This window comes from Poecilia reticulata, linkage group LG5, assembly GCF_000633615.1.
Source record: "Poecilia reticulata strain Guanapo linkage group LG5, Guppy_female_1.0+MT, whole genome shotgun sequence".
In the NCBI taxonomy this organism is placed as follows: domain Eukaryota; kingdom Metazoa; phylum Chordata; class Actinopteri; order Cyprinodontiformes; family Poeciliidae; genus Poecilia; species Poecilia reticulata.
In genome coordinates, this window is record NC_024335.1 from 26,768,935 (window position 1) to 26,796,232 (window position 27,298).

The window sequence follows — 27,298 nt, forward strand, 5'->3', positions numbered from 1 at the left end:
CATTGTATTCCCGCCTGGACTGTTTGCTGTTTTTACCTCAGAGCGGCCAACTCTCTGTTATTCCTATCGATTTGATACAGTAGGAGTTTCCGCACTTCCAATATTGGCGCCTTCTTTCTATCACTTTTTTCAGCCATTAAAACGGCATAATCGTTGTTGACACGTCGTGACCTGTTTTTCCGAGCGACCTTTAAACGCAACATGAGCGCTACGACGCTGGAGCTGGGTTTACATCTGTGCGGCTGCTGTGTAGAGCTACGCAGGTGTGTGTTAGAATCATGGTAGCAAAACGCAAAGAACTTTGCAGTTTTTCCCTAAAACTAACCGACTGAGTTGAGTAATGCTGTTGGATGTAGGCAGTGGCGCAAAAAGTGGGTATGCAGCGCATGAAACGCATAGGGGCGCTGCACCAGAGGGGGCGGCGCGCCGATGATGTCTTCGCGTACACTTCAGCGCGCCTTACGCTCCTTCACCTCGCGCACATAACGGGGTAAATGTAGCGAGTTTTATCTTTCACGTTTCTTCGTCTCGGGGTGAGGGGTAGAGCGAGTCAGAGGCACAGACAGAAAGGTGCAGCATTATTTGCCATTTTGTAGCATAATCAGTTATCAAGTTTTCATCAGTTATTCAGAAATGACGACATCGAATAATATCAAAAGAGCTAATGCATTTTTCTATCATGGAAAATAATTATGCATGTTTTTAGTGAATAAAAATTCAAAAGATTTGGTGCATTTTTGAATTGAGTCCCTATTAATACCAGTAAATAAGATCCAGTGCAGCCAATAACCTTTCGAAGTCTTAAAGGGTATTATATATTTTACAGTCGCATAGTATCATTTTATAGCATATAATCAACTACTTGTAACCTTCAGTTGGTATAAAAATGCTTTGTATCAAATATGACTTGGAAGAAATTTGACTTTGGAATTTAATGCTTTGAAATTGAACCTGTATCTCTAACTCCTGCTCCTCCCACAGGAGATTAAAAGATTTCTCAGACATGAATGAGAAGGTGTGTTTTTGATGAGGGAATCCCACAGCAATATGATGAAAAGCTCAAAAGGTGGATTTTGGATAACTGTACTGTTTGATTTCAGACAGAATGGGTCAGGAGAACAGCGCAAAACCTAAAGAGCCAGACATCAGTCTCTTCATCCCTCAGTCGTTTCCTGCGACTGAAAAATAATATAAATAGAAATTTAAATAAGTCTATCATATGGATTAATAGCAAATTAATAAATATTGTGAAGAGAAACCGCTTATTTTTTCAACATTAAAAACGTTTGTTAGGATTGTGTAGGAAAAATGTTATCTTTTATAAATTCAGTGTTTTGTGGTCAATATTATTTCACCATTTTATTAATGTGGGTTGCCAGTTTGGATCAGGCTTCCTATCAAGCTATAAGAATGATAGAAAACTTGCTAACAAAATGCCTCAGACCTGCAGCCCATAGGCGGTTCTACACAGGCTAACAGAAGTGGCTCTTTGGCTCACTTACATATTAAATGATGAAATATAGCCCTGTTTTCTGTTTCATTGTTTTTTAATTGCCCTGTAGGCACCAATTTATTCATATTTATGTACATTTATTATTTTTGACACTATAATTAAAGATGAGTTGTATAAGTTTATGTTACTGGGGACGGAGGGGGGGACATGCTCGCATACACCTCAGAAAGTATGTAGTTGCGCCCCTGATGACTAGCTAATTGTTACTAATTGCTAACCGCTAATACTGCTAAAACAAACACATGGAGTATATCTATTGAAGTATGGCCAAATGATTCCTGTCAGGTTTTTGAGCTTAAATTGAAACATAATTGGTGCCTTGACTTTACTCAACAGTAAATTATAATAATAATGAAGAGAACATCAATGTAGTCACACAAGAATGTTTTTTATAGCACACATGTTAATATAGAGAAATACAGAAAAGACTGATCTTTCGCTTTTTACTTTTTTTTACATTAACATAATTTTCCTTTTAGTTTAACTAAGACTATGCTTATGTCTTTTTAAACCCCCTTATGACTCTAAGTATGAAATATGATCCTAGTATGTATAGTACATAGATTTTTATCTGAACTGTGAGGCTGTCAAATCCACCATGTTCCACTACCATGACAGATAAAAGTTAAAATCTCTAAGGGATAAAGCAGAGGAACTATACTCTGTTTAGCCCTTTTGGTATCTGCTAAAATCTGGATCTCATGCATTCTTGCAACCTGAATGAACAGCAGATATGTCTCAGTATGTCTAAAAAGCACAGTTTTATTTAATAGAGGATAACTGTGATGACTTCCTGAGACCAAATTACAAGGTGTTAAACTAGGAACTAAAATTAATTTTTCTTCATATTTGATATATGTAGTATTTTTTTATAACAACTGAAGTTAACATAGTTAATTGATTGTGCTATAAAATGGAAATATGTGCCTGGAAAACACATAATTCTGCCCCTTTAATACTTTCAGTTTCTGGGCTTCTAGCAGCTGTTTGGCACATAGTTTCCAGTCTTTAGAATTTAGTCCAGCTAACATATTAGTAACAAAAAATGACAAACAATATTAAGGTTTTACAATTACAGCATTAGCCTTTTGTAAGCAATAGGAGTATTCCATAAAATTTAGCCAAATAGCCTTGATGTGTCAAATTAATTCCCTTTGAAAATGAGAGCATCAGCAGTTAAAAGGACATTTCAGAAAAGCTTTTTCCAATGAATTCTGTCTTGAATTCCAATGCATTTCAACTGGCTGTGTTTCCTCTCCCTAGACAAGTTCCAAATAGAAGCTATTTCTTGTTATACTCAAGTACAGTTCATGCTTAACTCTAGTCTAGTCTGCTTTCCCTTTTCACAAAGAAAATCAGTATTAGTGTGTCACGTTTTATTTTTTATTTTTCACGTACTCTGTGTTCAGAGCTCTTATCCACTCTCACAACCACTCCGCTCTTTGTGATAGCATTAATTGAGTCTGTCTTGCAGAAAACCAAATTAGAATGAAATAGCCTCTGGTGTGTAGGTGCAGAAATCCAGGTTATTATGATTAGTTTTCTTGTGTGTTTGGATTTGCTTGAGTTATTAGTTATTTATATCCTCAGAGTACTCTGCATGTCAACACAATGAGATCTCTCACTAAAGCACATCTTTTGTTTTTCTGAAATTTTTTGGTATTCTTTATTCAATAGCGCACATTCATCATTTTGTTCATTTTCTCTGACCTACCCAAGGTCAGGCCCTGAAGGTGTTGTCTGGGTTTCTCTTCTGGGCCATCTTTCTCTCCAGCAAAACTCTACATCCCAAGGCGTTTTCATACCAAGCTCATGTAAAGTCCCTCTGAGTTCAGGGTCTGCTCCGGGTTCTCCCACCAGTGGGACCAGAAATTCCAGGTGTCCAAGAAGCATTTCAGTCAGGTGGCTGAAGCAGATTTACAAAATGGATACATATGGTTTGCTTTGTGTTCCATGTGGTAATTCAAACCCAACAGAAGGATGTTCCATACCTGCTTTCACATCTGGTAATTTGAAGTAATTTTCTTTATTCTACCCATAGTCTGAATTAAGATAATGGAAACAGTAATGCTTGTTCACAGATTTAAATTTAGTATTGAAAAGACAGCATTTACAATATTTGTCTTAAAAATCTGAAGTTTACATAGTGATTACTGTCTTTTTAAACAATGAGGGGAAAGTCTAGATGACGTCGAGGATTTGGAAACTTCTGATGGGTTAACTGACGCACTTACGTTAACTGGAGGCTCACCTATAGATATGTTTTAAGACTGCACCAGTAACACACTGCTTTCTGGTTAGACACGATGGGAAATCAAGATATCGGGAAGACAAAAAGCATGTGTGATTTTATTCTGTGTTTGTTAACTTCTGGCATACATAAAGGGAGACCCTGAGAGAACTTCTTGCCATGGGAGACCCTCTCTGTGCTGAAAACCCAAACCTAGCAGCTAGAATCACCCAGATATGAGCCACAATCAGGAACACTTGTGCTACTGACTGCATTCTTCCTTTTTTCAGGCAGCTGATCTCCAGTTAGAAGACATATCAAGTTTTTTTTTCCTCACTAATTTCTCAATATTATTTTCTCCCTCTTTCTCTTCTAGCTTGCCAAAGTAGTCACTGTGTTTTGGCTGTGAAGGAAAGAGCGTGAAGCCGCAGACCCCACTTACTCTGTGAGTACTCAATCAGTGAGAAACATGCTTGTTGTTGGCCTTTGTGATTTATTGCCTGTTATGAATGACCGCGACCAGCAGCTGTTTTTCCAGGTAGGGGGTCGTGATCACACGCGGTTTCTTGGGAATATGTGTCTGAACAGATGTCTGTGGTCTCTTCTATGTATTCCAAACTTATCGTTTCTGAGGTCAATGCTCACATCAGTTTCACAATCTGAAAATTACATTTCTTTAATTTATACTGTCATGTATTCATTAAATTACAACTCAATGTTTCGTCCATTTTTCAGTTAAAATTTTTTTCAGTTTGTTCCACATTTATGGTGTGTGGAAGCTGAATGCTGTTTCTCCATGTTTAGTTCTGGTTTTAAGCGCTAAAGCATGATTTGCATGCTTACGCTGATATAGTTCCAATAACATTCAAATAATTTCCAAGCTTTTTGTAGAATATGTTCCCTCTCAGGGCAAAAGCATTTTTATGAAGTGGAGCTGAACTGTTTGAGACATCTGAGAACTCATCCCTGAGAAACTGATTACTAACTGAGGTTGCTTATCTCCTCTTTCTAAAGGCTTTCGGAGTATTTTGAGAGTAAAATGTGTTTGTGTGTTTTGAGAAGCAGTTTTGTTAAAGAAGTCTGTAATTAACTGTGCTAAGCTCTTATGGTTTTTCTCTTCCTATCACGGTGTGTAGTATTGTCATGCACAACATGTGGCGGTTTAGCACCTAAGCTGCAGCACCTTTTGCCCCCTGGGAACTGACAGGATCTCAGATGAACTGTAATCCTAGATCAGGAAGCTTTTTGTTTTTTTGCAGGATATTTATTACTTAGTGTTTTATAAATAAAGATGAAGCTGGATGGTTTGCTGGCTCCTGGAAGTGTATTCAAAAAAAGGCACCGTCATGCTGATGTCTTTATGGAGCCCTGCGCATTGCAGAAAGTACCTGTTATCCAAAACGGGTAGGAGGACGAGAGGGGTCTTAATTAATACTCAGAAGGCTGCAGAGAGATCATTTATATAGTCACATGTTTAACCAATTACTCAGAGTGTAATGAAGTGGAACATGGCTCAGCAGAGATCCCAGGACACCATACAGTTCCCCTTTTTCTTCTTGTGCTAATTTGGCTGCTAATCTACTGGAAACATTAAAGCAGGAATCTCTTTCCATCGGATATCTGCGTTTATCCGGGTCAGAATCCAACAGTGGTTTAGGAATTTCTACGCTGATATCTCAGCATCGCCAGCTAGTCGGAGAAACAGAAGGGGAACACATTGATTGTGCTAAGCTCTTAATGTAAAAAAACAAAGTATTTTTGTCTACCTTCTTGTGCAAATATTATGGTACATTTCAAACAAAAGTAATTTACAAGTAACTTTTCAGCAGGTGATGTGAGCTTGTGTTAAGGCAATAACTCCTTAATTTTGATCAATAAAAAAGCTCGTATTGTTCACTTACAGCAAAACATTTTTTACATGTCATAAATGAAAAAATTCTGCCAGTGGAACTAGTGCTTTTGTTATATTAAAGCTGCATTTAATTATTATTATTATTATTATTATTATTTTTTATTTTTTTTTTTTACATATTTGTTGAAACTGTCACTGTCTTGACAGTGTGGTATAAGATGGACAATCTGTGAAAAATCTGTATCCTCAGGCTTCTGCCAGTGCTCCCGCCAGTGCTCCCAACAACCAACCAGAGCCAGGGGCGGGTCTTAGTGATCTCAGTCATAAAACTGATCTGCAGATGGCGGTGTGCATTTGTACTTTCATAAACAATATGCTGTTGTGTGACGCCAAGGTTCTGTTTCTGTGCATGCAGGTCACTTTGTGGATGTAAACTGTCCATACGGAAGTATGGTTGCAGAGGCATATAATGAGTAGTATGAATGACCATGCCAAAAAAAAAAATTTAATTAAAAAAAGTCTGAATGAAGTATCAAAACCTGCTGTGAGAATGTAGCCTGTGAACAAAATTCAATTTCATGAAAGTATGACTTATAAAAGTAAATACGTCATACTTTAATGACTTATTTTGTAGTGTGGAATGTAAGAAAAGGCATGATCAAGTGATATTACTCAAGCACAGAACAATTATCGACATTAGGAATGAGAACAGGTGATCCATTAACTAATGGGTCTGGGTATGGAACACAAACCCTGCCGGGTAGAAAGGCTACGGCAGAGTTCCTCCATCAGTGTGCTTCTGTCTGAGATTTTACATGCAGCCTCATATAATCTGATGCTCGTTTTTAGTCTATCGGATCAATTTCCAATATTAATATCGGATTGGGAAACCTTGTATATTTTGCTGAAAAGTTACCTATAAGATAGTTTTTTCTTATTCAAAGTGTAGTTAAATATTTGCACTAGAAACTAGAGCAAAAATTGGTTTGTGTTTTTTCAGTGCATGCCTAAGTGTTATTTGTGACGGAGAGTATCCCTTCCAGGCACCATTAGCCATCTCCCATCCAACACCTCAAACTGAGCATCTACCACATGCAAAAATGAATCACCATTGTTTCTTGTTAAGGGTATGTAAATTAATCACATGCAACTTCTTTAGGTTTTTTGGACTATAGCCAAAAAAACCAAAAAAACAAAAAAAACGCACCCTCTGGATTCTGAGGATCCATAGATCATGATAACAGAGTTGTTGTGCCCCTCACTTAAACATCTCCAGGAACTGTCTTCTCAGCATTCCCAGCTGCTGTATTTGGGGTACGTGCCTTCAGGAGCCCTGAGTGTGACTTTGAATACGAATCAAAGCAGAGTCACATTTGTGTGGAAGTGGACAAAATAAAGTTGATTAGCTGGAAAGCAAGAGTGGACTGCAAATGAACATCGATCACTGGGCAGAGCAGGTCTACTAATGACTTAAAATGCTGCAGGGGCTTGTTAGTCAACCTCTGTGATGGGCATTAATGCTTCCCGTAGCCTCGCAATGCACTAAATGCTAACAATGTCATCATTCTTAATTGAGGAACTCAGTATTGGCAAATAATGGGCTTCTGATTCGCGCAGGATGGATGGATTATGGAGCATCGTGAGGAAAGTGCTGCTCTGAAGGTGATGGGTGAAGGAGAGCTTTAAATCCACTGAGTGCGCTCAACATGGCCCACTCTTTAGGCGTTCAGTTTTTACATCCCAATTAGCAGTCGGTACTTTATACTTCACACATCAACAGCTAGAAATGATTTTTATACAGACATTACCACCAAAATATTCATTTAATATGTTGGTCACTTGGTTTGAAATTGCAACCACAAACGTCACTTAATTGAGAATTTATGCAATAGAACCAAATAAAATTGTGAATTTAAATGTAGAAAAAGATGATTAAAAAAGGACTTCAACAGAGGGCTTATTGGACTCTTGATTTGCTATATACATGTGCAGATGCTTCCAATCTGTTTGCTGCTCATTTATCCCTGTTGTTTTGAGATGCTGTTTTTTGTTTTTATTCTGGTTTATTGTGGCCTGCTATGAGTGCAAGGCAGGAACCTATTGTTCTACACCCATTAAGCGGTCTCTTTATTTATTTATTTTTCTTACGTCATCGTTAATGCGGCCCGAACCGCTTCAAGCACCCCCACAAAAGTGGTATCAAAACGTTCAGCTTGATCCCGAGAAGGGAGCTATTACTTTTAGTGGGATTCTGAGTTAAAATGACTACATAAATTGAGAAAAGCAAGAAAAATTCAGGTTGAGTGTCTCACATAATCACTAACCTTTCTCTCTGAAACACACACACAGCACAGTGGAGGTCTGACTCCAAAACTCTTTTTAACTTCCCCTCACAGGCACAAATATCGGCCTATTGATCTCAAAGTTGGTCATGACATATACACATGCCTGCTCCCGTAAAATGTTTTAAAAATTTTGCTAGGGCTTATGGTTTTTTTGTCAGGGTCCTTGAGACCGGCGCTGGGTGTCTCACAAGTATAGAAACTCTGTCTCCAGCATACTGTCTGACAGAGAGAGCCAGCCCAGGTGCAGATAATTAATTACCATAACAACGGGTCCCTGACAGAGGCAGTGAGTAGTCTCACAAACAAGCACAGAGACAGGTTTCACAATGCATTGTCGGAAGAATAAATATGTTCTGTGACTATTCATATTTTGCTTACATAAAATTATTTCTCTGAATTTTTGAGTGTGAATTAAAATCCTTAGTATGAGGGTTGAAATTTTTTTTAGAAATAAACAATCACCCACTGTCTTTATGTTTTTTATTTTGGACCATGAGTGAGAATGGTCACTCATGGTCGCCTGTTGGACTGAATTTCACTGTGCATTTCACTGAGAATTTCACTGTAGGGGGGATCCAGGACAGCATAGCACTATGGTGGACCTGAAAAGCTTCAGTCATTGCACTCTGGTGGTGAACCATGTTAAGCATGTCTGACCTGCATGGATGTACTCCTCAGCGCAAGTCCAGCTGTAGCTAAAACACTGGGTCCAAAGTAATGGGCACACTTCTGCAGGCCCCATTTAAATTTCTTCAGGAATTTTCTAGTTCATTTTATTATTTTGTTTTTCATTTCTCTTACTTTGGGTTAGTTGTAGCCTCAAATGGGCTTATAATTGTATATTACTGTGATGTAGTAATTATAAAAGAAGCCTGTTCAGACTGGTACATGACTGAATTTAAAAAAGTGGAAAAGCTCAATAAAAATACTTTGGTAAGGAAATAAAGGACTTTAATATATCAATTTCTATTAATTAATTCTTAATTTTAATTAAGTTCTTTTTGTTTTTTACATAACGTCCCGAGATGGAAATTGTGCATTCATATATTTCTGGTACTTCCATAAATCTGATGTACAAGCGACGTCTGCAAATAGCAATGGATGACAAAGCTGCTTCTCATGGCGCATTGGAGGTTAATTTTTGCTTCAAAAAAATGATCTGATTGCGTGCTGGAAAAGACTATTGTGTTTAAATTTTGCTAAATGGAGTTAATATATCAGTGAAACTATTTAAGCCTAAAATATTTCAGAACAAGAATCTAGAGAAACCCGCGTACTTTTTTATAAATCAAGGACTACTTATTCTTAAACATGGGGAACCAATATGTAGTTTTATACTTTTTTTTCTTTTGCTCTTTCCTTTGGTTTGTTGTTTTGTTGTATTTCCTTCTAATTCACATAAAGCACTATGAACTTCCTTGTTGCTGAAAATGTGCTCTATAAATAAAATTACTTTACCTGACCTTAAAATAGCATCTCAATGCTAAACATGTAGCAGAAGCACAGATCACTAATGTCAGCATCCACATTTCTAAAGAAGTTCCATGAATGGTCATGCACCAGAATCAAGGTTAAATAACAGATTAAAAACGGTAAGTATTTTTTGTTGTTTAGCTCAAATGTCCATTAATTCAGTCATTTAACAGCAAAACATTTTCTTGAATTAAACATATTTATTTTATCCATTGCCACAAAATGCGATCTAGATCTGAATGGGGTTTACCTGGTTAAATAAAGGAAATAAAAAACAGAAGAGTGAACATACAATAAAAAGATAAAATGGAAAACTTAGACATGTAGAATAATACCCTATATTGGAATTGCGTGATTTTTTTTTTCTTAATCTAAAAACATGTCTTTCATGTTACTGTAGTTATTTTCACAGTTGTTTCCTGTCATGATGTGAAACATGTGACCCCGTTTTCCCTCTGTCACGCCACATGGGGAGAAACCCGTATGAAATGTGATTTTTAATTTTTTTTCCCTATAAGGCTGGTGCCAGCTCCTTGCAAATTGAACCGTTTCCATTCCCATCACTGATCTGTGCTTGGGCTAGATTCCACATGAATCAGACTATTCCATCTGGGCGCTTCACTTTTCTGTCACTGAGTGTAAACTTGACTTGTTTCAGCTCCTCTCCTCACATGCTGCTCAGTAAGTGCATCTGATTTTTAAGACTGATTGATTTTGGCTTTACCTAGAGGTTTTTAACACCACATTAATTTTAAGAATATATCTGAAAAAATATATATATATTACAGTGATTTAGAATTTCACCAGGATCCAATATATAAGCATATCATCTAACTCTATCAACCACTCACACTTCTGTTAGATTCATTTGGAATCTTCTTAGCTTCCAAATGTTTCGAATTTTAAAGTAATTCGAAACAGAATTACTTTAAAATCCCAGATATGGCTGCAAATAGGGAGTTTTTCACATCTTGGATCTCAAAGCAGAAAGAATACTTATGCTGTTTGATGGATACAGTTTCCTAACTTTTTTCTGTCTACAACAGCAAAATATATCAACTGAGCCAGCCTCATAAGCAAAGGCATCAACCAAAACTCCCATTATTGACCCATGCGTTTGTGTTTGATTGAGACCTGTGACAGGGCAGAAGGCAGTGATGACGAACAAAAAGTCAGAAAGTTAAAAAACTAAATCAATAACGATGGCTGACAAGATGGGGCTTGGATGATCTGCACTGAGCTCTCTCAGAATAAATAATGCAGAGTGTTGTAAATCTACTGCTCTTCGCCTGAAAAATGATTTTATTTTTGCTCCACTCTTCAGTCACAATAACTGATTTCTCTGTTCTAGTTAGACATCTGTCTGAGCCAGTTTACTCTGGGAACTGAAATTAGAAGATACAAACACAAGCAAAACTAAAAAATACCACTTTACACACTATATTGTTGAAAACATTGGATCATTTGGCTTGGCGTCCCATTCTTAACTCCTTAAAAAGCAGTGAAATGCCACATTCCGTTTTACTTACTTGCAGACCCAAATCCTAGGCTGTCTGTTTAGACAGTCTAAGGTCTGGGAGGCGGGTTTCCTAGGAATTTTTTACCATTCTTCTAAGACAACATTTGTGAGGTCAGACACTAGTGTTGGATGAGAAGTCCTGGTTCGCAATCTCCACTCTAATTCATCCCAATGTAGGGATGCACAGAGAAATTAGCCACTGTAATGGAAAAATTTATAATGTGCTTCTCACCGCTCTACTGCTTTGGGTTATTTGCATAGTATTATCATATGATTGGCCAACCTGCTTTCACACAGGCCTTTACAGTGTTATGCAACAACGGGTCAGAGGGAGACTATCTAATAAGTGTTACTTAGTGTTACTAGGTAACAAGTGTTACCTAGAACTTATCTGACCCCTCTAACGTTAAACAGTCCCCTTTCCTTAACAGTAGACAAATGACAAGACCATCTGTGTTGGGCTCTACAGAATCCCTGTTACATAACCATCAAGGATTCACACCAATAATCCAATCCAGTCTCTCTTCTCTGACCAGAAGTTATAAAAGGAAGCCAAATCCACTGTTAGTCAGAGCAGACTTCACAGACTTCTTTGACTCTGTATTTCTGTTCTCACTTTGCAACTTTTTAATAAATTTATTTCTTCTCATCCAGACTGTTAAGTAATTTTTTCCATGACACCGCCCAATAAATCTGCCCCAATTTCCTAATTGTGTGAGCTCGATGATTGGCCGATACTTTGAAGCTGATTTTTATCAACCTCAGCAAATTTCTGACAACCAGCCACTGTCCTCTCCTGTGACAGAGGTTTGACTGACAGAGCAGCCCACCAGGTCATGTCTGCATGTTTGCAGTTAATACTCACCCCACTGTTGCCAACACAACGACTTTCTTGCTATATTTAGCAAAACATTTCAGCCAACAAAATTGGTATTAGCCAAAGTCGGAATCGGCAGATCGTGCTCTTTCTGAATAGTGCATGTTGGGATTTGGAAGGTTCTGCTCTTTATGGATGTGACACATTACATCTGCCATAACATTGTCATCACTCATATTATTTAATTTTATAGTTGGTTAATCACTAAATGGAAAAATAAACAAACAAACAAAAAAAAAACATAATAAAATTCAAACCAAATCTCAATTTCAATACTCTTATTGGTCAAATATGTAACTCCTGAATGACTCGGATAGTAGGTCTAGCTGTCACTTTCAGTGTTAAGCGTCATTCATCCCGAGGCAGCAAGTAACGCTGTCATTGGGTGATCACTGCCATGTATCAGTATGCATCAGTTATGTACTATAGTACTGCATAAGTGAAAGACTCGGAGAGGGAGTTCTTGGTGCATTAGATACATGTCACAAATATCTGAGTCATAAAATGTGATTACTGTTAATAATTCACATATTTTTTAGATGGTGGTAGGAACAAATGTAGGTTATGAGATTTTTCTGGATGGTATTTAAAGTGCATGCTATCATTTTGAAAATAACATGTTTGTTATGTAGTCAGACCTGCTGATTTGACTCTTGTCGTCAGCAACAGTTCTTGGAAACTCTCAGTAATCAGCATGAATGGCCACACTCATAATAACTCAGAATCTAAGATTCACTGCAGTCATCATCCTTAAGATTAAGTTCAACTCCCTTGGGTCATTATTAACTTTGCAATGTTGAAAATGTTTTATACTGTTTAATCTGCTCTGTAATTAGTCTTTAAAACATGCCAAAGAACCCGTCTTCATTTTTTAAGTTTCTGTATTTTTTTGTTTAATTTGGCAGCTTTTCTGTTACAAAAACTTGTATAGGCTTCTGATGCCTAATTCTGCAAATGTTTCACTTTGTCATTCTGAAAAAATAACTGTTTATTCTCCACTCATTAGTTTGAATCTCCCAGAGAAAGTCAGACCGTGTCTGATTTGTTTGTGCGAGGAACAAAAGCTAAGTTGTACATTCCTACGCAGGATTCATAACATATAAATAATTGAACACACTTCTTGGAGTTGGATCCATTGTTTACCTGATGCAAAGCTTTTGTTTCAATAATAAGCATATTGATTTTAGAAGCTTTTAAAAATGTACTCAGAAGGTTTGCATACAGTCTTGTAAATATAATCACAGCCCTTTAACTTTTTTACATTTTGGTCACAACCTTCAAAGGATCTTACAGGAATTTTATGGTACCAAAACCATGTCTGTTTATCTTTGGTGGATAATTTCCGATCTCTTTTTTCTGTTAAGGTTTAGCCTGTTGATGCCAATGAGGCAATCCAGAACCTTCTTTGAGAGAATTTGCAACGCTTCTCCTGTTCATTCAAAGATTCACTGATCACAATAATATGGTGACTTTGAAGTGAAAGAAAAATGGGAGATGGCTTTCAATCTTTTTGACAAAAAAAATTATTGTATATAAAATTCTTGTATATATTCACCTCCCTAGCAACAACTTGGTTCATGTCCGTCAGTATGAATTAATATTTAACGCATCCGTCAAAAACTTCCTCACGAAGAGAAAATTAAAAAAAAAAACAGATGTAAGTCACTCTGGACTACAAGTAACAGGTCCAGATAAAATAAGAAAAAAGTGTAACTTATAGTATGGAAAATACAGTATTTACATTTGTATTGTTCTTCACTAAATAACTAAAAGACGGTCGAATGGGTAAAAACTCCTGGATGGATATTGCACCATTGCTCTCACTGATCATTTAAAAGCAAAGAGGAAGATGCAGGAAGGAATGGGAAAGTTTTTCACCCAGTATGAATTCCTCCCCACTGTATGTAAAGGCTCAGGCCAAAGAGCATGCATTTTTGCTCTCTTTCTTATTATCATTCATTGCCATGTAATAAAAACAGCAAGTACAAATTATTTAAATTTCATGTTTTTCCCCTCAGGATACTTATGGTTAAGTTAAAATGCTGGTTAAGTTAAAATTCATGTAAGTGCAACCCAGTTCATTGTGTTTCAGATCATTTTAGTCACAATTCAACATAGCCACCTTAAATTCAATTCTAAGAATGCATTATAATGCCTCCTCTCTTGTCCACCTTATGTTTTCATGCACTATTGTCTCATCTGGGAATGCACTGATGTGAAAACTTTGGGCAATATCCAATGCTAATATTGCTGTTATGGCTGATGACCGATACTTACCGATATTGCATATATTTCATCACCGTTTTGACACCTTTGAAAAAATACAAAGTAACCAGAAACAAACAGGAACACGATAAAAATAATTGGTCTGATAGTTTTTTAGCATATCAGATCAATACCTATATGTTAAAAAAAATGCTAGTGCCAATATATTGTTTGTCCTTAGTCTTATCAGTGTTGTAATGCAATGAAGTAGAAATACTTTTTTCTGTCTTTAAGTAAAATTTTGATGTATCTTTACTTCGTAATTTATGTTTCTAGCAGCTTTCACTTTTACTTTGCTACATTTCCTCAATAAAATGTAGCAGAGTAAAGGCAGATTTACTCCGCTACATCTCCCTTAACCACCTTTGCTACTCATTTCTACAATACAAAATTAGAAAAAATCTGATTGGACAATGCCTGTTTGTTGGCAAGGGCAACAGATACAATCTAAAACTTTCTGCCAAGCCAACCAACCAAGCACTGTAGAGGCGAGTCTCATGGAGCACATAAGCGGCAAGAGGGCTGAGGCATCAGGACAAGGTCGGCGTGCTGGAGGCCCAGGCATCCCTTGCAGATCCGGTGCCCGTCAAAGGACATGATGTACCCCGTCTGACAAGATGGGCACAAACGGACCGTACCACTAGAAAACATCTTTGCTCTTAAGACAGTGCTATCCTTTGGTGGAGAAAAGGAGGGGGCTGTTTGTCCAGTCTGACCGTTATTTATACAGACCAGAAACTCCCCATTCAACTTAAAGAAGCATGTTGAGGTATGTTTACATTATTTAAATAGTACAATTCATATTAATTCAGTCAAGCCAGATTCTGAGTCAGTGTTATTTAACATTAAAAAATAAAATCATAAACCATTTATTTTAAATATTAAATGGTAAAAATAAATGGCTGTTTAGGTATTTAAAAGCTTGGTAACTTTGTGCTTGCTTACTATTCCGATTAGCTTGCATGTTTAAGCCAGTTTTTTTGTCCAGTATGTTCAATCATTTAAATCTACATCAAACCTATTAAACATAATATGGTAAATTACGCTACGCTTTCTGGCATGATTTAACTGGTGGCGGAAGAATATTTCCTCCTTCCCCATGGAGAAAATACTTTTGGTTAGTCATTTGGCCAATTAGTGGCAATTTGCAGTGTTAGTTTTAGTTTAATTCATGTCATAAATTTAACATAATTCATATAAAAGCATTGTTTGGTTATTTCCTTAATTACTTAAATACTTTGTAAATAATTCAGTATATTGTTGGGCTGATATGTATTAGAGGAACATTACATGTCAGATATCATAATGCAAAAACCTTTCTTAAACCATTTCAGATGTTTCTGAAAAACTTTAACTATTAGTAAAAGTCAATTCATTAGGTATGTCAATTTTTGACCTGTTTCGTGATGCGTCTTCTGAAGAGCTACTTATGGTCCATCACCTGCATGTGTCTTACTATCAAATTTTACCTCTTGAAATTTAAAGGAACTAGCTTAAATCATTTTCAAGATACAGTGCATATCTGATCTTTTCAAAAAAAATTTCTTACCATCAATGAGTGTATGAACTCCCTAGATATTTTTTTCTCTAACATTTTTGAGTTTTTGATGGGAAGTTATTCAAATATTTGACATGGAATTCACCTAAAGGACCGGGGTCTTCGATAACAGGCCTCGAGGTCCAGTGTACTGGAACCTCTATGTGTGTCCCCGGTCTAACACGCTTGAATCATCTCCAGTGTCTTCCTAATAATCCAGTTATTTGAATCAGGTGTTTTGGACCAAGGACACGTGTAAACTGGAAGACTCCGGCCCTCAAGGCCTGGATTTGAGGACCCCTGCTTTGTAATACTGACAATTATGCATGGGTAGTAAATAAAATCAAAATATCAGACCCTTTAATTAAAACTTAAATTTTAGGCCACATCATGTTGAAGACTTGGCTCAGTTTAGTTAACATGTATTTTCTTCAATATTTCAGGAATTGACTACATTAGACACACATGGAAGAGTCTGCTCTACAGTGAGCATCCAACCAATCCAGTTCATCTGACGACGATGATGATGATGTCACTTCTCTGCTTTGCAATTGTCTCAAGGATGAGATTGGATTCTTGGCCTGTTCAGCTGATAACATGGACTTAGTGAAATCATTCCTAGTGGTGTGCATGCTTCTTTTGAAGCTGGACTCTCCTCTACCAGCCTCAGCAGGTAGACAGCCACCGCGACATTTGTCATCAGTCCAAGAAGAACCCGACTGAATTCATGCAACTGAAGTTCTGAAGTTTATGTCATTGATATTTGACAAAATAAATGTTATCTTAGAAATTCTGTTTACTTGTACTTAATACTTTTACTTTAGGTACATTTTATATGGGAAATTTACTTTTGACCCTCAAGTACAATAAATGTCGGATACTTTAACACTTTTACTAAATAATGTTTTGTAAGAGACTTTAACTTTTACCAAGGCAAATTTATGGTAAGATACAGGTACTTTCAGTGAAGTATCACTTTGAGGTACTTTAAACAACACTGAGTATAATCACTGTTTTCTATGATCTGACCAGCTAACAATTTTCAGAGATTAAACACTTCCTGCAGCAGGATTCTGCTAATCTGTTGCTGCTTCTGCTTTTTTTTTGTCCTCCACTTGCTCTGTGGAGATAGTGAAGCTGCAGTTTGCACCACATATCAGCTCCCACAGTATCAGCTGCTAGCTCAGTGCACAACATGAGATCCTAGCCCGGGTTATTTGGTTGAATGAATTATTAATAGCACACCGATTTTTCACGGCTTACTGCCTTTTACACATTCTCTTTTTTTTTTTCCTTGAAGTCGCAGATTACGATTGCATCTCGTAATGTTCACAGAGCTCATGTGGTCTCTTTTCCTCTTTCTTTTTTCACAGTTCCAAACAAAGGGGGTGTTTGCCCAGGAAGTGTTCTTCACTGTCTGTCAGAACAGGAATCTTTCACCTTGGAAAATGAAGATGTTGCCATGGGAACTCTTAATCCTTCTGTCACTCAAAGAGTGCCTTGCCGGTAAGATGCCAAGACAAGTCTCCTTTCATGACATGGATAATATGCATATGTCTTTCAGAGAGAGAGGGTTTGCCTTCTTTTCCCTCACCTGTGTCTGGTTTATCATTTCTTTCGGAGAGCTGGTAGTGAACTCAAATAGAAGCATTCTTTTCTATTTGCTTTTATATTTGTGCAGATCCTACACCTACTTTGAGGAGGGAAAAGCGCAAAACATCTCAGATCGGATTGAAATTCAGCTTTGGTAGCGTATCATTTCTGAACCAGTGTGGTGCATTCTGGGTGTAGGAAAGTTTTCAAATTCAGCTATCTTGTGGAGATGTTGGGTTTCTTTACCTCTCAGTGCCAGTCAGAGGTTTATATGTCACATATATACCACTCACAAAAAAGTTAGGGTTGTTTGGTTTTCTTGCTGTTCTCTAACAAGGAGCTTAAAGCAAACTCGACTTTTTTGAGCTTTACATCGTGTCAAAATGTTATTTCTTCATCAGAAACATATCTGGAGTGTTACCTTGATTCTTTCATGCTTGCTTGAGAAATCCTTTAATCTCCATGGCAACCATTCAGCTGTGCAAAACGCAGGTGAACCTAGCTCCGCCTTCAAGTTGAAGCTCTTCCTCAGAGCTGCAGTTTACAAGCTTCTGAGCTTTCGCCTCACAGAGCAGCTCTCTCCTGAAATCACCATACTCAGCTCCATCAGACTAGCCAGCAGCAATTAGCAAACACCTGTGGAACTGCATTCAGATAACTGCAGTTCAGCAAACACTGTCAATTGAAATCACCTGGACTGAAGCAAGGAAACACATAAAACATGCAGGACAGTGTGCCTTTAGGGCCAGCTTTGGGAAACGCACCTCACCACTCAACCAGACCCAAGGAGCATTTACACTGGATGAGAGACCAGTGGGCACTCAGTGCTGATGAAAGTCTAGTCACATTGCGTAGAAATGATGGCCGCCAAAGATGTTGGAGATGCTTTTTGCATCAACCACTGTTGTCACCAGACGAACCTTTGGTGGGAGTGTTACAATGTTGACAAGTGTATCTAGTGAATACAGAACTGCCCTACACTTTGAGTGGTACAGTAACAAGCCCATGCTTGTTACTGTACTTGCTGATGTCAATGTTACTCATTGACATCAGCAATCCAGTCATTTTGTCCCTGCATGATCAACACAGACCTGATATCTCCTTCATCATGGCATCATTAGGGAACGAGGGAACGAAAAGGAGGAAAGTTTGCAGCTTTCCTCCTTTTTACACACTTGCACAGAACTGCACTTGCACTACAAACAAATCCACTCACTCAGTTTAACCGTTAACACTCATGTATTTATTTGGAGCATGCATGGGATGCTGTTGAGCTACCTCTGAGAGACAAGGAGACCAGCATCAGACTCTAGATTCTGAAATACCTGCATGAGTTACTGTTGAGGCTTTCCTCTCCCTCTAAGAGCTCTCTGGTGTAACTTGGAGATTTACAACCAGCAGCCAGATTTGAGGAATATAATGTGTACCCAGATCAAGCCGACCGTTTACAAGTCATCACACAAATATACACTGAAATTTATACAGCATATGGAGCCGGCTCTATTGCTTTGTTATTTATGCCTCTGTTTCAATTGATTTAGCATCCTATCTCAAGTCAGCACTTCCACCGGGGTGTATCATGAAGTGTGCAGATGCAGAGCAGTGAGAGCAGAGGCCAGTGCTCTTCGTCATATTCTGCAAGTAGTGTTGTGTTCAAAATGATAGCAGTGTATTTTAAAAAAAGTGAGTAAAGCTCAATATCCTTATAACAGCTTTTATTTCAATATAAAGGGATGCGTTGGGAACTACAGAAGGCAGAAGCGTAATCACATTTATTTTGCGCTATTAAAAAAAAGGAATATTAGGATGGTTTGAGAAATGGCAGCATCCGCATTTTTCTCTAACACCAAACATTTACTGCATACTCTGGAAAAACCATGAAGATTTTTGCTTTCCTGTGAATCGCTGAACTATTATTTAGTTGTGTAAATTACAAAAAAGAACAATCTCACCTCAACTGCATGACATCGATCTTGTTGGTCTGGAATCAAGATGCAGCTTGTCTACTTCTGGGCTTGGTTAGTTTGTTGTAACATCACTTTAAAGGCCATTTCCTCTTTAGAAAACTAACAACATGATGTGTTTGGCATCATGTTGTCAGATTAATATCAGATCAACTATTTTGATGTAGTTAATCTGACCCATTACCTGTTTTCTTTTGTCCATCATCTCTTTCTGGTTTTGGTTTTGAAGCAGTTGAGGTCATTTTAACTAAAACACCCGAACATTTTCTGAAAAACTTAATATCTACACACCATACTAAAAATGTGCTCATACTCAGGTGTGAGTGTCTGCTCAAATGACTGTAGTGTAAAACACTTTGGGGTCTTCTGGACCGATATACAAGTATGGAGCCAATCACCATTTGCCAATTAATGCAAATACCACAATTGTAAAATTCTGTTCTTCAAAGTTAGCAGAATACCTTCAAAGATTTGTGTACATTTATAATGAATCCACAGCTTATGATGGGTCTGTTGGTATTCTCTTACCCAACTATATATGGTAGTAAATTATGTACTATGTGAAAATGTTAGCAAAAACAAACGATCTAGTTAGTGCACACAGTGCCTTTGAGTTTCCTTTTACATGCATTCCCATGAAACGTAATTAGGTGTAATGTGTTATGGATGTACACTCACTTGTAGCAGTGGTCAGTCGGGTCGGAGTGTTTACTGAGCAGGGTTGTTCTCAGGCAGATAAACGAAGCTCCCAATGTTTTCCCCTGGAGAAATAACCCAGCTTTTAAGGGTTCATTAATTTGTTTAATTTAAAGGACATTCCAAGCAGGGCAGAATCTGAAACGCCTCCCTCCGAGACAAGAAAGAGGGGAAACGAGGCCCTTACCTGAGGCAAAGACTCCCACTCTCATTAGGATGATCATAATGATGACAACGTGGGAGGGAACACTCTGTCCTAGTCAAGGTTAGAGATGTGTATCGGGGAAAGGAGGAAAAAAAATAGAAAAACATCTCATCTTTCATCGTCTCAAGTGAACAAGGAGAAAATTAACATTTTTTCCCAGGCAGCAGGGTTGTGCAGCTTGGCTCGTGACACGCCGTGTCTGAGGAAATTTAGGGTGTGCACCAGTGCGTGGCTGCATGTGAGAGTGCATCTGTTAAAAAAAAGTTTCACGGGAGTAATTAGTGCACCATCAGTTAATTACTCCTGTGTATTGATAGTTTGGCAGACACAACCAAAACAATGAGATTTACAGAGAACACACCCACACACGCACAGACTACATGTACATAGACAGCAGATCTGCTTTAATTAGATTAAAACCATTTGAGAAGCCCTACTCTGAATACCCAAGCTCTTATGTAAACATCTTCTGAAAACTATCCTCCTTACATAATAAAAAAAAGATGAATCGGAGCATAAATCAGTGAAGGCTGAGTCGCTTAGTAATATTTTAGACCATAAAAAATATTGTATTGATTGAATTTGCTCTGTTTTTATTTTTCTCTGTCTCCACTTACAATTCCTAGCAAACAAATCTTGAACTTTCTTCCTCATTTTGACACTTTGCAACCACAAATTGCAATTTATTTTTCTGTGATTTAATGTAGCAAACCAACACAAAATTATTTATCAGTAGCAATCTGAAAATTCTTTTCTTTCATATCCCCAAAACATGTACACACTTGCGTTAACGGCGGAGCTAATTTTTAGCTATGCACCTTAACATTTTTACTGTCGTAGAAAACACTTAGTGCAGTTTCCTTCTCCCAAATTAATTACTCCAGATAAATTAGAAAGCTTGGTCATCTATTTACTTGGCCATCCTATAAATTTCAAGTTGAGTGAAGTTTGACATCTTGACTATTGACTGTTGAGATTTCTTCAAGTAGCGAGCTGTTTATATTCGTGCTGTTATTTTGAAGTGGGTGAATACACTATTTCTGTTTCCTCTCCTCATGTTCTCCACTCATGTTGCGGTGAAGCAAATGGCATTTATTCTGTACCCAGAATGACTCGCTGTTCTAAAGTAAACAGTTTAAAATCTTCTGATGTCGACTGTGCATTCTAACCAAAGTTAATTAGTCAAAATCAGCAAGAGACTTGGGAAAACTCAACAACTATAAAACTAAACCCTGGAATGAAAGAATCAAAGAATCATTTCCTGAAGTGCAAACAGTACAAGCAGGAGTGCAATAGCAAATTTGATCCTGTTGAGGGCGGTATGCTATGTTGTCAAATTGTCATTGACGCATGGTGCAATCAATATGGCTGAATTTAGCACTTCATTACTAGCTTTTGGTAAATACCATGTTCATACAGCATGTTAGTGGAGCTAATGTTCATGGATAGTGCTTTAGAGTTATGCAACTAACTTTTAGTTAGCAGTGCCCACTACTTGATGAAAAACAAGACAGACTACACATTTCTATTAACTTTGGACTGTAGATTTTAAAAATGTCCTTCCTCACGTTTCACTCCAAGTCCCTAATAGCAGTGAAAGTAGAACTCCTTCCTGCGGGTCTGTTCCTTCTTTCTCGGCTGTTGCATATTTCAGTTTTCTTGGGAAAGTCTCAGAAGACATTCTCACCTACATTTGAAGTTTACTCTCTGCTTGCTGCCTTTTTGAGGTCTCTTAACAGATGTTTTACTGTGTTTAAGTCTGGGCGTTAGCAGCGCTGAAGGACAGGGAGATATTTTCCCTGAAGCTGCCGCAGAACCAGAGTTTTCTTGGATCTGTGTTTCACTGTTCAGCTGGAAGTTGAACATTTGCTCCAGTCTCAGGTGGATTTAATGCTAGGACAGGTTTTGTTTAAGGACCTCCCCTGTATTAGGCTGCAGTCAGTCCATCTGTCCCTCCCTCCCCCAACCCTGAGTTAGTCTTGAAGCAGTCCCTGTCGATTCAACCTTATTTAATTTCAGTGCTTTAATATTAGAACATTGTGCACGTGGGACCATTCAGAGTCTAAAAATAAATAAATAAAAGGTTGACCACAGAGATTTTGTGGGAAGCCTCTGAGACAGTTTTGATTTTGTTGATTGGTTTTGTCCCTTACAACTAGTGTTATTTTTTTTTTATCCTCTGTGAGATATTAAAGCTTCAAATAATTCTTTTTGTCTTCATATCCTATTTGCAGTAGGTGGGTTCTTGGTAACATCTGTAAAATTGAAAGTTATATTAATGACACTTGACTCCTATATAGAATTTCACAACAAAGAACATTAGTACTTTTAGAACTGCTACTGCGACAACAGCACTTCAATAGTTTGAGATGAGATGGGGGGCGTCACCATACCTTCTTTCTTAGTTATTCTGCAGTAGATTTGCTGCTGTGTTTTGGGGTCATTGTCTTTTCTCAGCTGTTGGACAGATGGTCTGAAATTTGTATCAAGAATAATATAGAATGAAGATTTATTGTCACCCATTGAGACCATTCAGCTGTACCAGCAGCCACTGCATGCAAATTCACACTGATAGAAATATAAATATGGAGAACAAGAAAAGAGACTGTACAGTGAGGGCAAATTTATGACGCAAGGAAAAGAAAAAGAGGCACAGTTTTACCTGTGTTTATCAAGAGGCAGTTCTCATAGCACCATTCCATAAAGTCTGGAGTCAACTATCTGTACTCTGAATTGTCTCCAACTGTAATGAGATTGACTATGTGAGAGTCATAATAAAACTTCTGAAGACAGCAGTGTGGGAGTTGGAAGAGAAGTCTGCAATTTAGAGAGTGAAAAGGAAAGGTGTCAGTACAGATCCCTGCGGGACTCCTGTCCTGCCGACCACCCTTTTGGAGACACAGCCATGTGTCCTCACATACTGCCGGCACCCAGTGGGGTAGTCTGGTTGTCATATACACTTTAGCAAACCTTTTGTTCTGCAGAGTATCCACAAACAGATTTAGTTTAGTTCAGTTTAGTCTCATCTGTCCAAATAACTGTTGAAAGTCACTCAGGTACAACTTTGCAAACTTTACATTTCCAGTAAGTCTTTCTCCAGGCAACTCCTCCAAGAAAGCCGTACTTGTTCATTCTTTTTTTTAAACCATACTGTGATGAGCTTTAAAATTCAACATGCTAACTGAGGCCTGTAAATGCAGAGATGGAACTCTTGGGTTTTTGGCACTTAATACAGAAATTAATGTTCTGTATTGGTCAACATTGCACTGATGACCAATGTGAGGAAGAAATGTGACTGTCTGAGAATGTTGTCCACTTGTGAATATAATGTTTAATAATGGATTTCAGGTGGTTTGGAAATGGTGTTGTAACAATTCTCAGATACTCAGAAAAGACTCGCTTCTCTGGTGTTCACTGTGGGAAAATAAACAATGAGGGTTTTTTTTAGAAACAGGGGAATTAGAGTTTTAGAATTTGTTAAAGAGAAGACCGTTCCTATTACAACATGATATCTAAAATCCTGGAATTGAGATTTGGATGTGGAAGACATCAAACGACAATCATATTAATATTAATGGTTGATTAAAATTGTTAATGAAGTTCATTACAGCATCTGTAATGACTTAATCACAATCAATTCCATCTTAATCAAAAACCATACATTAACAAAGCAACATTTTCAATTCAAAAACCCTTTTTACTGCTAAATTATTGTATAGACATAGGTTTACTGATAGGTTTACTCCTTTTAACACAACGTAGACGCAGAAATCCTCTTTTCTAGTGTCCAATTGGATCTTTTTTTTTTTTTTTTTTAAGAAAAATTAATTTCTAGTGGGCCAAGAGATACGGCTTTGTCTATTTGTCTATTGTCATTCGTGGACTTCAGTTGTGTGTCAGATTTACAAGCGTTCCAGAAACACACAAATACAAAGGTTCCGCCTGGAAACCTTATATGTAAAAAAAAATAATAATTACGTTAAAATGTTTAATGCGATTAAACCTGTTTCATTAATTAATCAAAATTAACATCTTAGAGTCCAATTAATGTGCTTATTTTCCTAGAGGTATTGTTTTAAAAGATAATCATCAGTAAAACTATTTAGTTTTTTTTTTCCCCTTAAAAAACTGTTTAAACTTTAAGTTTTCTTCATTTTTATCTTTGGTTTAAGGTAATGCACTCTGAATCATGACAGCACAGAGTCTGCTCAAAATAAGCATTCATATTATTAGAGATTTTATTGGTATAAAGCATTCTGAGCACAAATGGAGCATAATAAGTAGGCTCCATCACCTACAGACTGCAGAATGGGCCGAGAGACCAATGTGATGCAGGGTTATCATCTGTTAATTGCTCTCTCATCGCAATGTGACATCTGCATCGTGACATGATGGTTTATTAAATGCACAATGTACTCAGAGAGCCACCTTGGCAGCTAATTATAATAGGTGTGGAATTTACATACAGCTTCCAGAGTGCTGAGTGATTCTTCTTTACATTAATATGTTGTCACTTGTTCCACTTCATGGTACAGCTAATGTTTTATTTATTCTTTTTTTTATTTATGACGCAGAGAACGCCCGCCACGGTCCTGTCTTCACCCAGGAGCCCAGTGACAGTATTTTCCCCATGAGCTCCGGCGACAAGCTGGTGTTCATTAACTGCAAAGCGAAGGGTAACCCACCTCCACAGTATAGGTATGTACTTTGTTTTAGCTGCAGGTTAATGTGGCTGTCACAATGAAAAGTATTGTTTCATTAGAAAAAGAAAAACAACTTTTCATTTTATTACTACTATATGTGTTTTGGCCTATTTTTAAAGAATGGTTTCTAGGCACAGTATGAGTGTCAGAATATATGAGTGATAATACAATGATTTTCCAGCACTAACACAAAATATTTACATAAATATTTGGAATTATGACAAACTTATTTTTGTGTAGTTCAAAAAGGCAACAGTTATTTCTATTGCTGCTATTTCTACTGAAATTTTGTAATGTAGACATAAGCGGCTGTCACACTTCATAGGTTTCCATTAGAAATGGAGGAGATGAGCATAAGCATCCATATTTGCATTCATAATGGTCATTTTTAAACAAGTCAGTATCAGTCTAAGTGAAATTTTAATAACTGATATTTCCATGTTTGTGGGAAATATACAGTGTGTGTATATAGTAGCTTTGAATATCTTATCAGACCAAAGAACAATGATAATCCAGATGTTGATATTTTTTCATATGGGTGCATTCCTGTCTGCCAAGTGTGCATTCAAAATGCATTACTTGGCTCTAAATATTAGAAAATGAAGCAGATTTTGAAATGCTCATGTAGTGAATAGTCCATGTATGAATTAAGGATGTAAACATCAGTGCTGAACTGCGTCAGGACAGAATTCGCCATTTTTGCCTTGAAATATCTGAATATATTTCTACAGATATAGTGGAACAATAAACGTCTGCATAATTCAGTAGCAGCTTTAAAGTAGATAAGTTTTACAGAATAGTACTTTTTGTTTGTAGATTTATGTTTTATTAAACAGATTAAAAAGCTGATGTTGGCTAATTAGTCAGGCTATCTGCTCAATGAGAACCTGCAGTCAGATACTTAAAGGGGAAGTATTATGTAAAATCAGCTTTTGTTGTTTTGCTTTGCATCATGCTATACTGTAATGTTAGTCCCTCGCCAAAAACCTACCTGCAACTCCTCCACTCAGCTCCTTCAGACTTGCCAACTGCAATTAGCAAACACCTGGTCTAATTGCGCATCTGCTGAGCTCATTATAGGAGCTTCTTCTCAGTTCAGCGCTGGTAAGAACGTTGTTAAAAGGATAACCTCTCAAACCTGAACATTTATGAAAGTAAAAGTGAGATTTTAGTTTGCTTAGGACAATATCTGTGTGTGCTTGATTATTGGGCAACTATTAGTGTGCAGAATTATTATACAACTGAATTAAAACTGAAAACTTTCTCATCGCACTTGTTTATTGTCATCTGTTAAAGTGAGAATAATAAACATAGAATTCAAAATTGACAAACATTTCTGACATTTAAAAAATAAATCAGTGACCAATATATCCATCCTTCTTTTCATTAACAATTATAAACCTTCCATTCATGGAATCTGTCAGTTTCTTGATCTGTTGATCAACGTTTTGTGCAGCAGCAACCACAGCGTTCCTGGTAGCTTCACGTCTGATTCTTCTCAAATCTTTGGCAGTTAATTTATGTCTTTTTGTCTAAACATGTTTCTTGCGACCCTGTTGACTATTTGCAGCAAAACATTTGATGGTTCTGTGATCGCTCCACAACACATTAGCAATTTTCAAGTGCTGTATCCTCTGAAAGACTTTTCAGAGTCTCTTAAATCTCTTTTTTTCCCCCATTTTGCCTGAGGAAAAGAAGCTGCCTAATAATTCTGCACACCTTGAAATAGGATGTTGATCTCTTAGGCCCCACCCTCCCTCACCAGCTGATATGTTTATATTTAATAAACATCCAAGTTTATACAACTTGGAGTTGGAAAATATGCATAAAAATTATGATACGATCGAAACTAAAACTTGTCTAATTGTTCACACAGTGTGCAGCATTTTATAGTAGCTTTTAAAGTTACTTGATTATACTATACTATGTCACTATGTGGCTGGAATACACATAATGCTGCCCCTTTAATAGACATGTTGCCCATTGTTTACCAACTCATCCTAAAAACAGTCAATTAATATAAAACAGCATTAGTTTCCACACAAAGATGTTTTTGCAGCAGAAAAAGATGGGAACGCTCTATCAGCCATCTGACCATCAGTCACCCTAATCCTATCAACATCTGGAGACAACTCTGCCATATCTTAACTAAAATCATGTTAGTAGTTTTGAAACTTTTTCAAAATCTGGGTATTTGTGGATGCCATTAACAGACCCCATTCATATTCATGATAAAAACTGATCATCGGTTTTCTAACGTGAAAACCAATGATGTACCGTTGGCACATCTGATTTCACAGGTGGAAAGTGGATGGGAGGGCCATAGACTCCAGCTCGGACCAGAGCTACAGCCTTGTTGAAGGGAACCTGCTGATCAATAATCCTCATTTTATCAATCACGGAGGCGTCTATCAGTGCATCGCCACCAACGCGTTTGGAACCATTGTCAGCAGGGAGGCAAAAGTCCAGTTTGCATGTGAGGATTCTTTCTGAACCAGTTGTTTTTTTCTTTTTTCTTACTATTTT

General features: G+C 37.4%; 1 protein-coding gene across 5 annotated transcripts in view; it reads left to right on the forward strand.

Moving 5' to 3' along the window:
- cntn6 (contactin 6) overlaps nt 1-27,298 on the forward strand; it is a 167,851-nt gene that overhangs the window by 76,279 nt on the left and 64,274 nt on the right. For 3 of the 5 annotated variants that reach the window (XR_001776630.1, XM_017304949.1, XM_008410157.2), the window contains 4 exons: nt 4,120-4,188; nt 16,985-17,117; nt 24,644-24,767; nt 27,073-27,248. Coding sequence is in view for 4 of the 5 variants with exons in the window: in XM_017304949.1 (XP_017160438.1) it covers nt 17,060-17,117; nt 24,644-24,767; nt 27,073-27,248 (358 nt within the window). In the remaining variant the exon portion in view is untranslated. Of the gene's footprint in view, nt 1-2,462; nt 3,416-4,119; nt 4,189-16,224; nt 16,285-16,984; nt 17,118-24,643; nt 24,768-27,072; nt 27,249-27,298 lie in introns of those variants that run through there. The other 2 variants (XM_017304950.1, XM_017304951.1) reach the window with 2 other exon arrangements.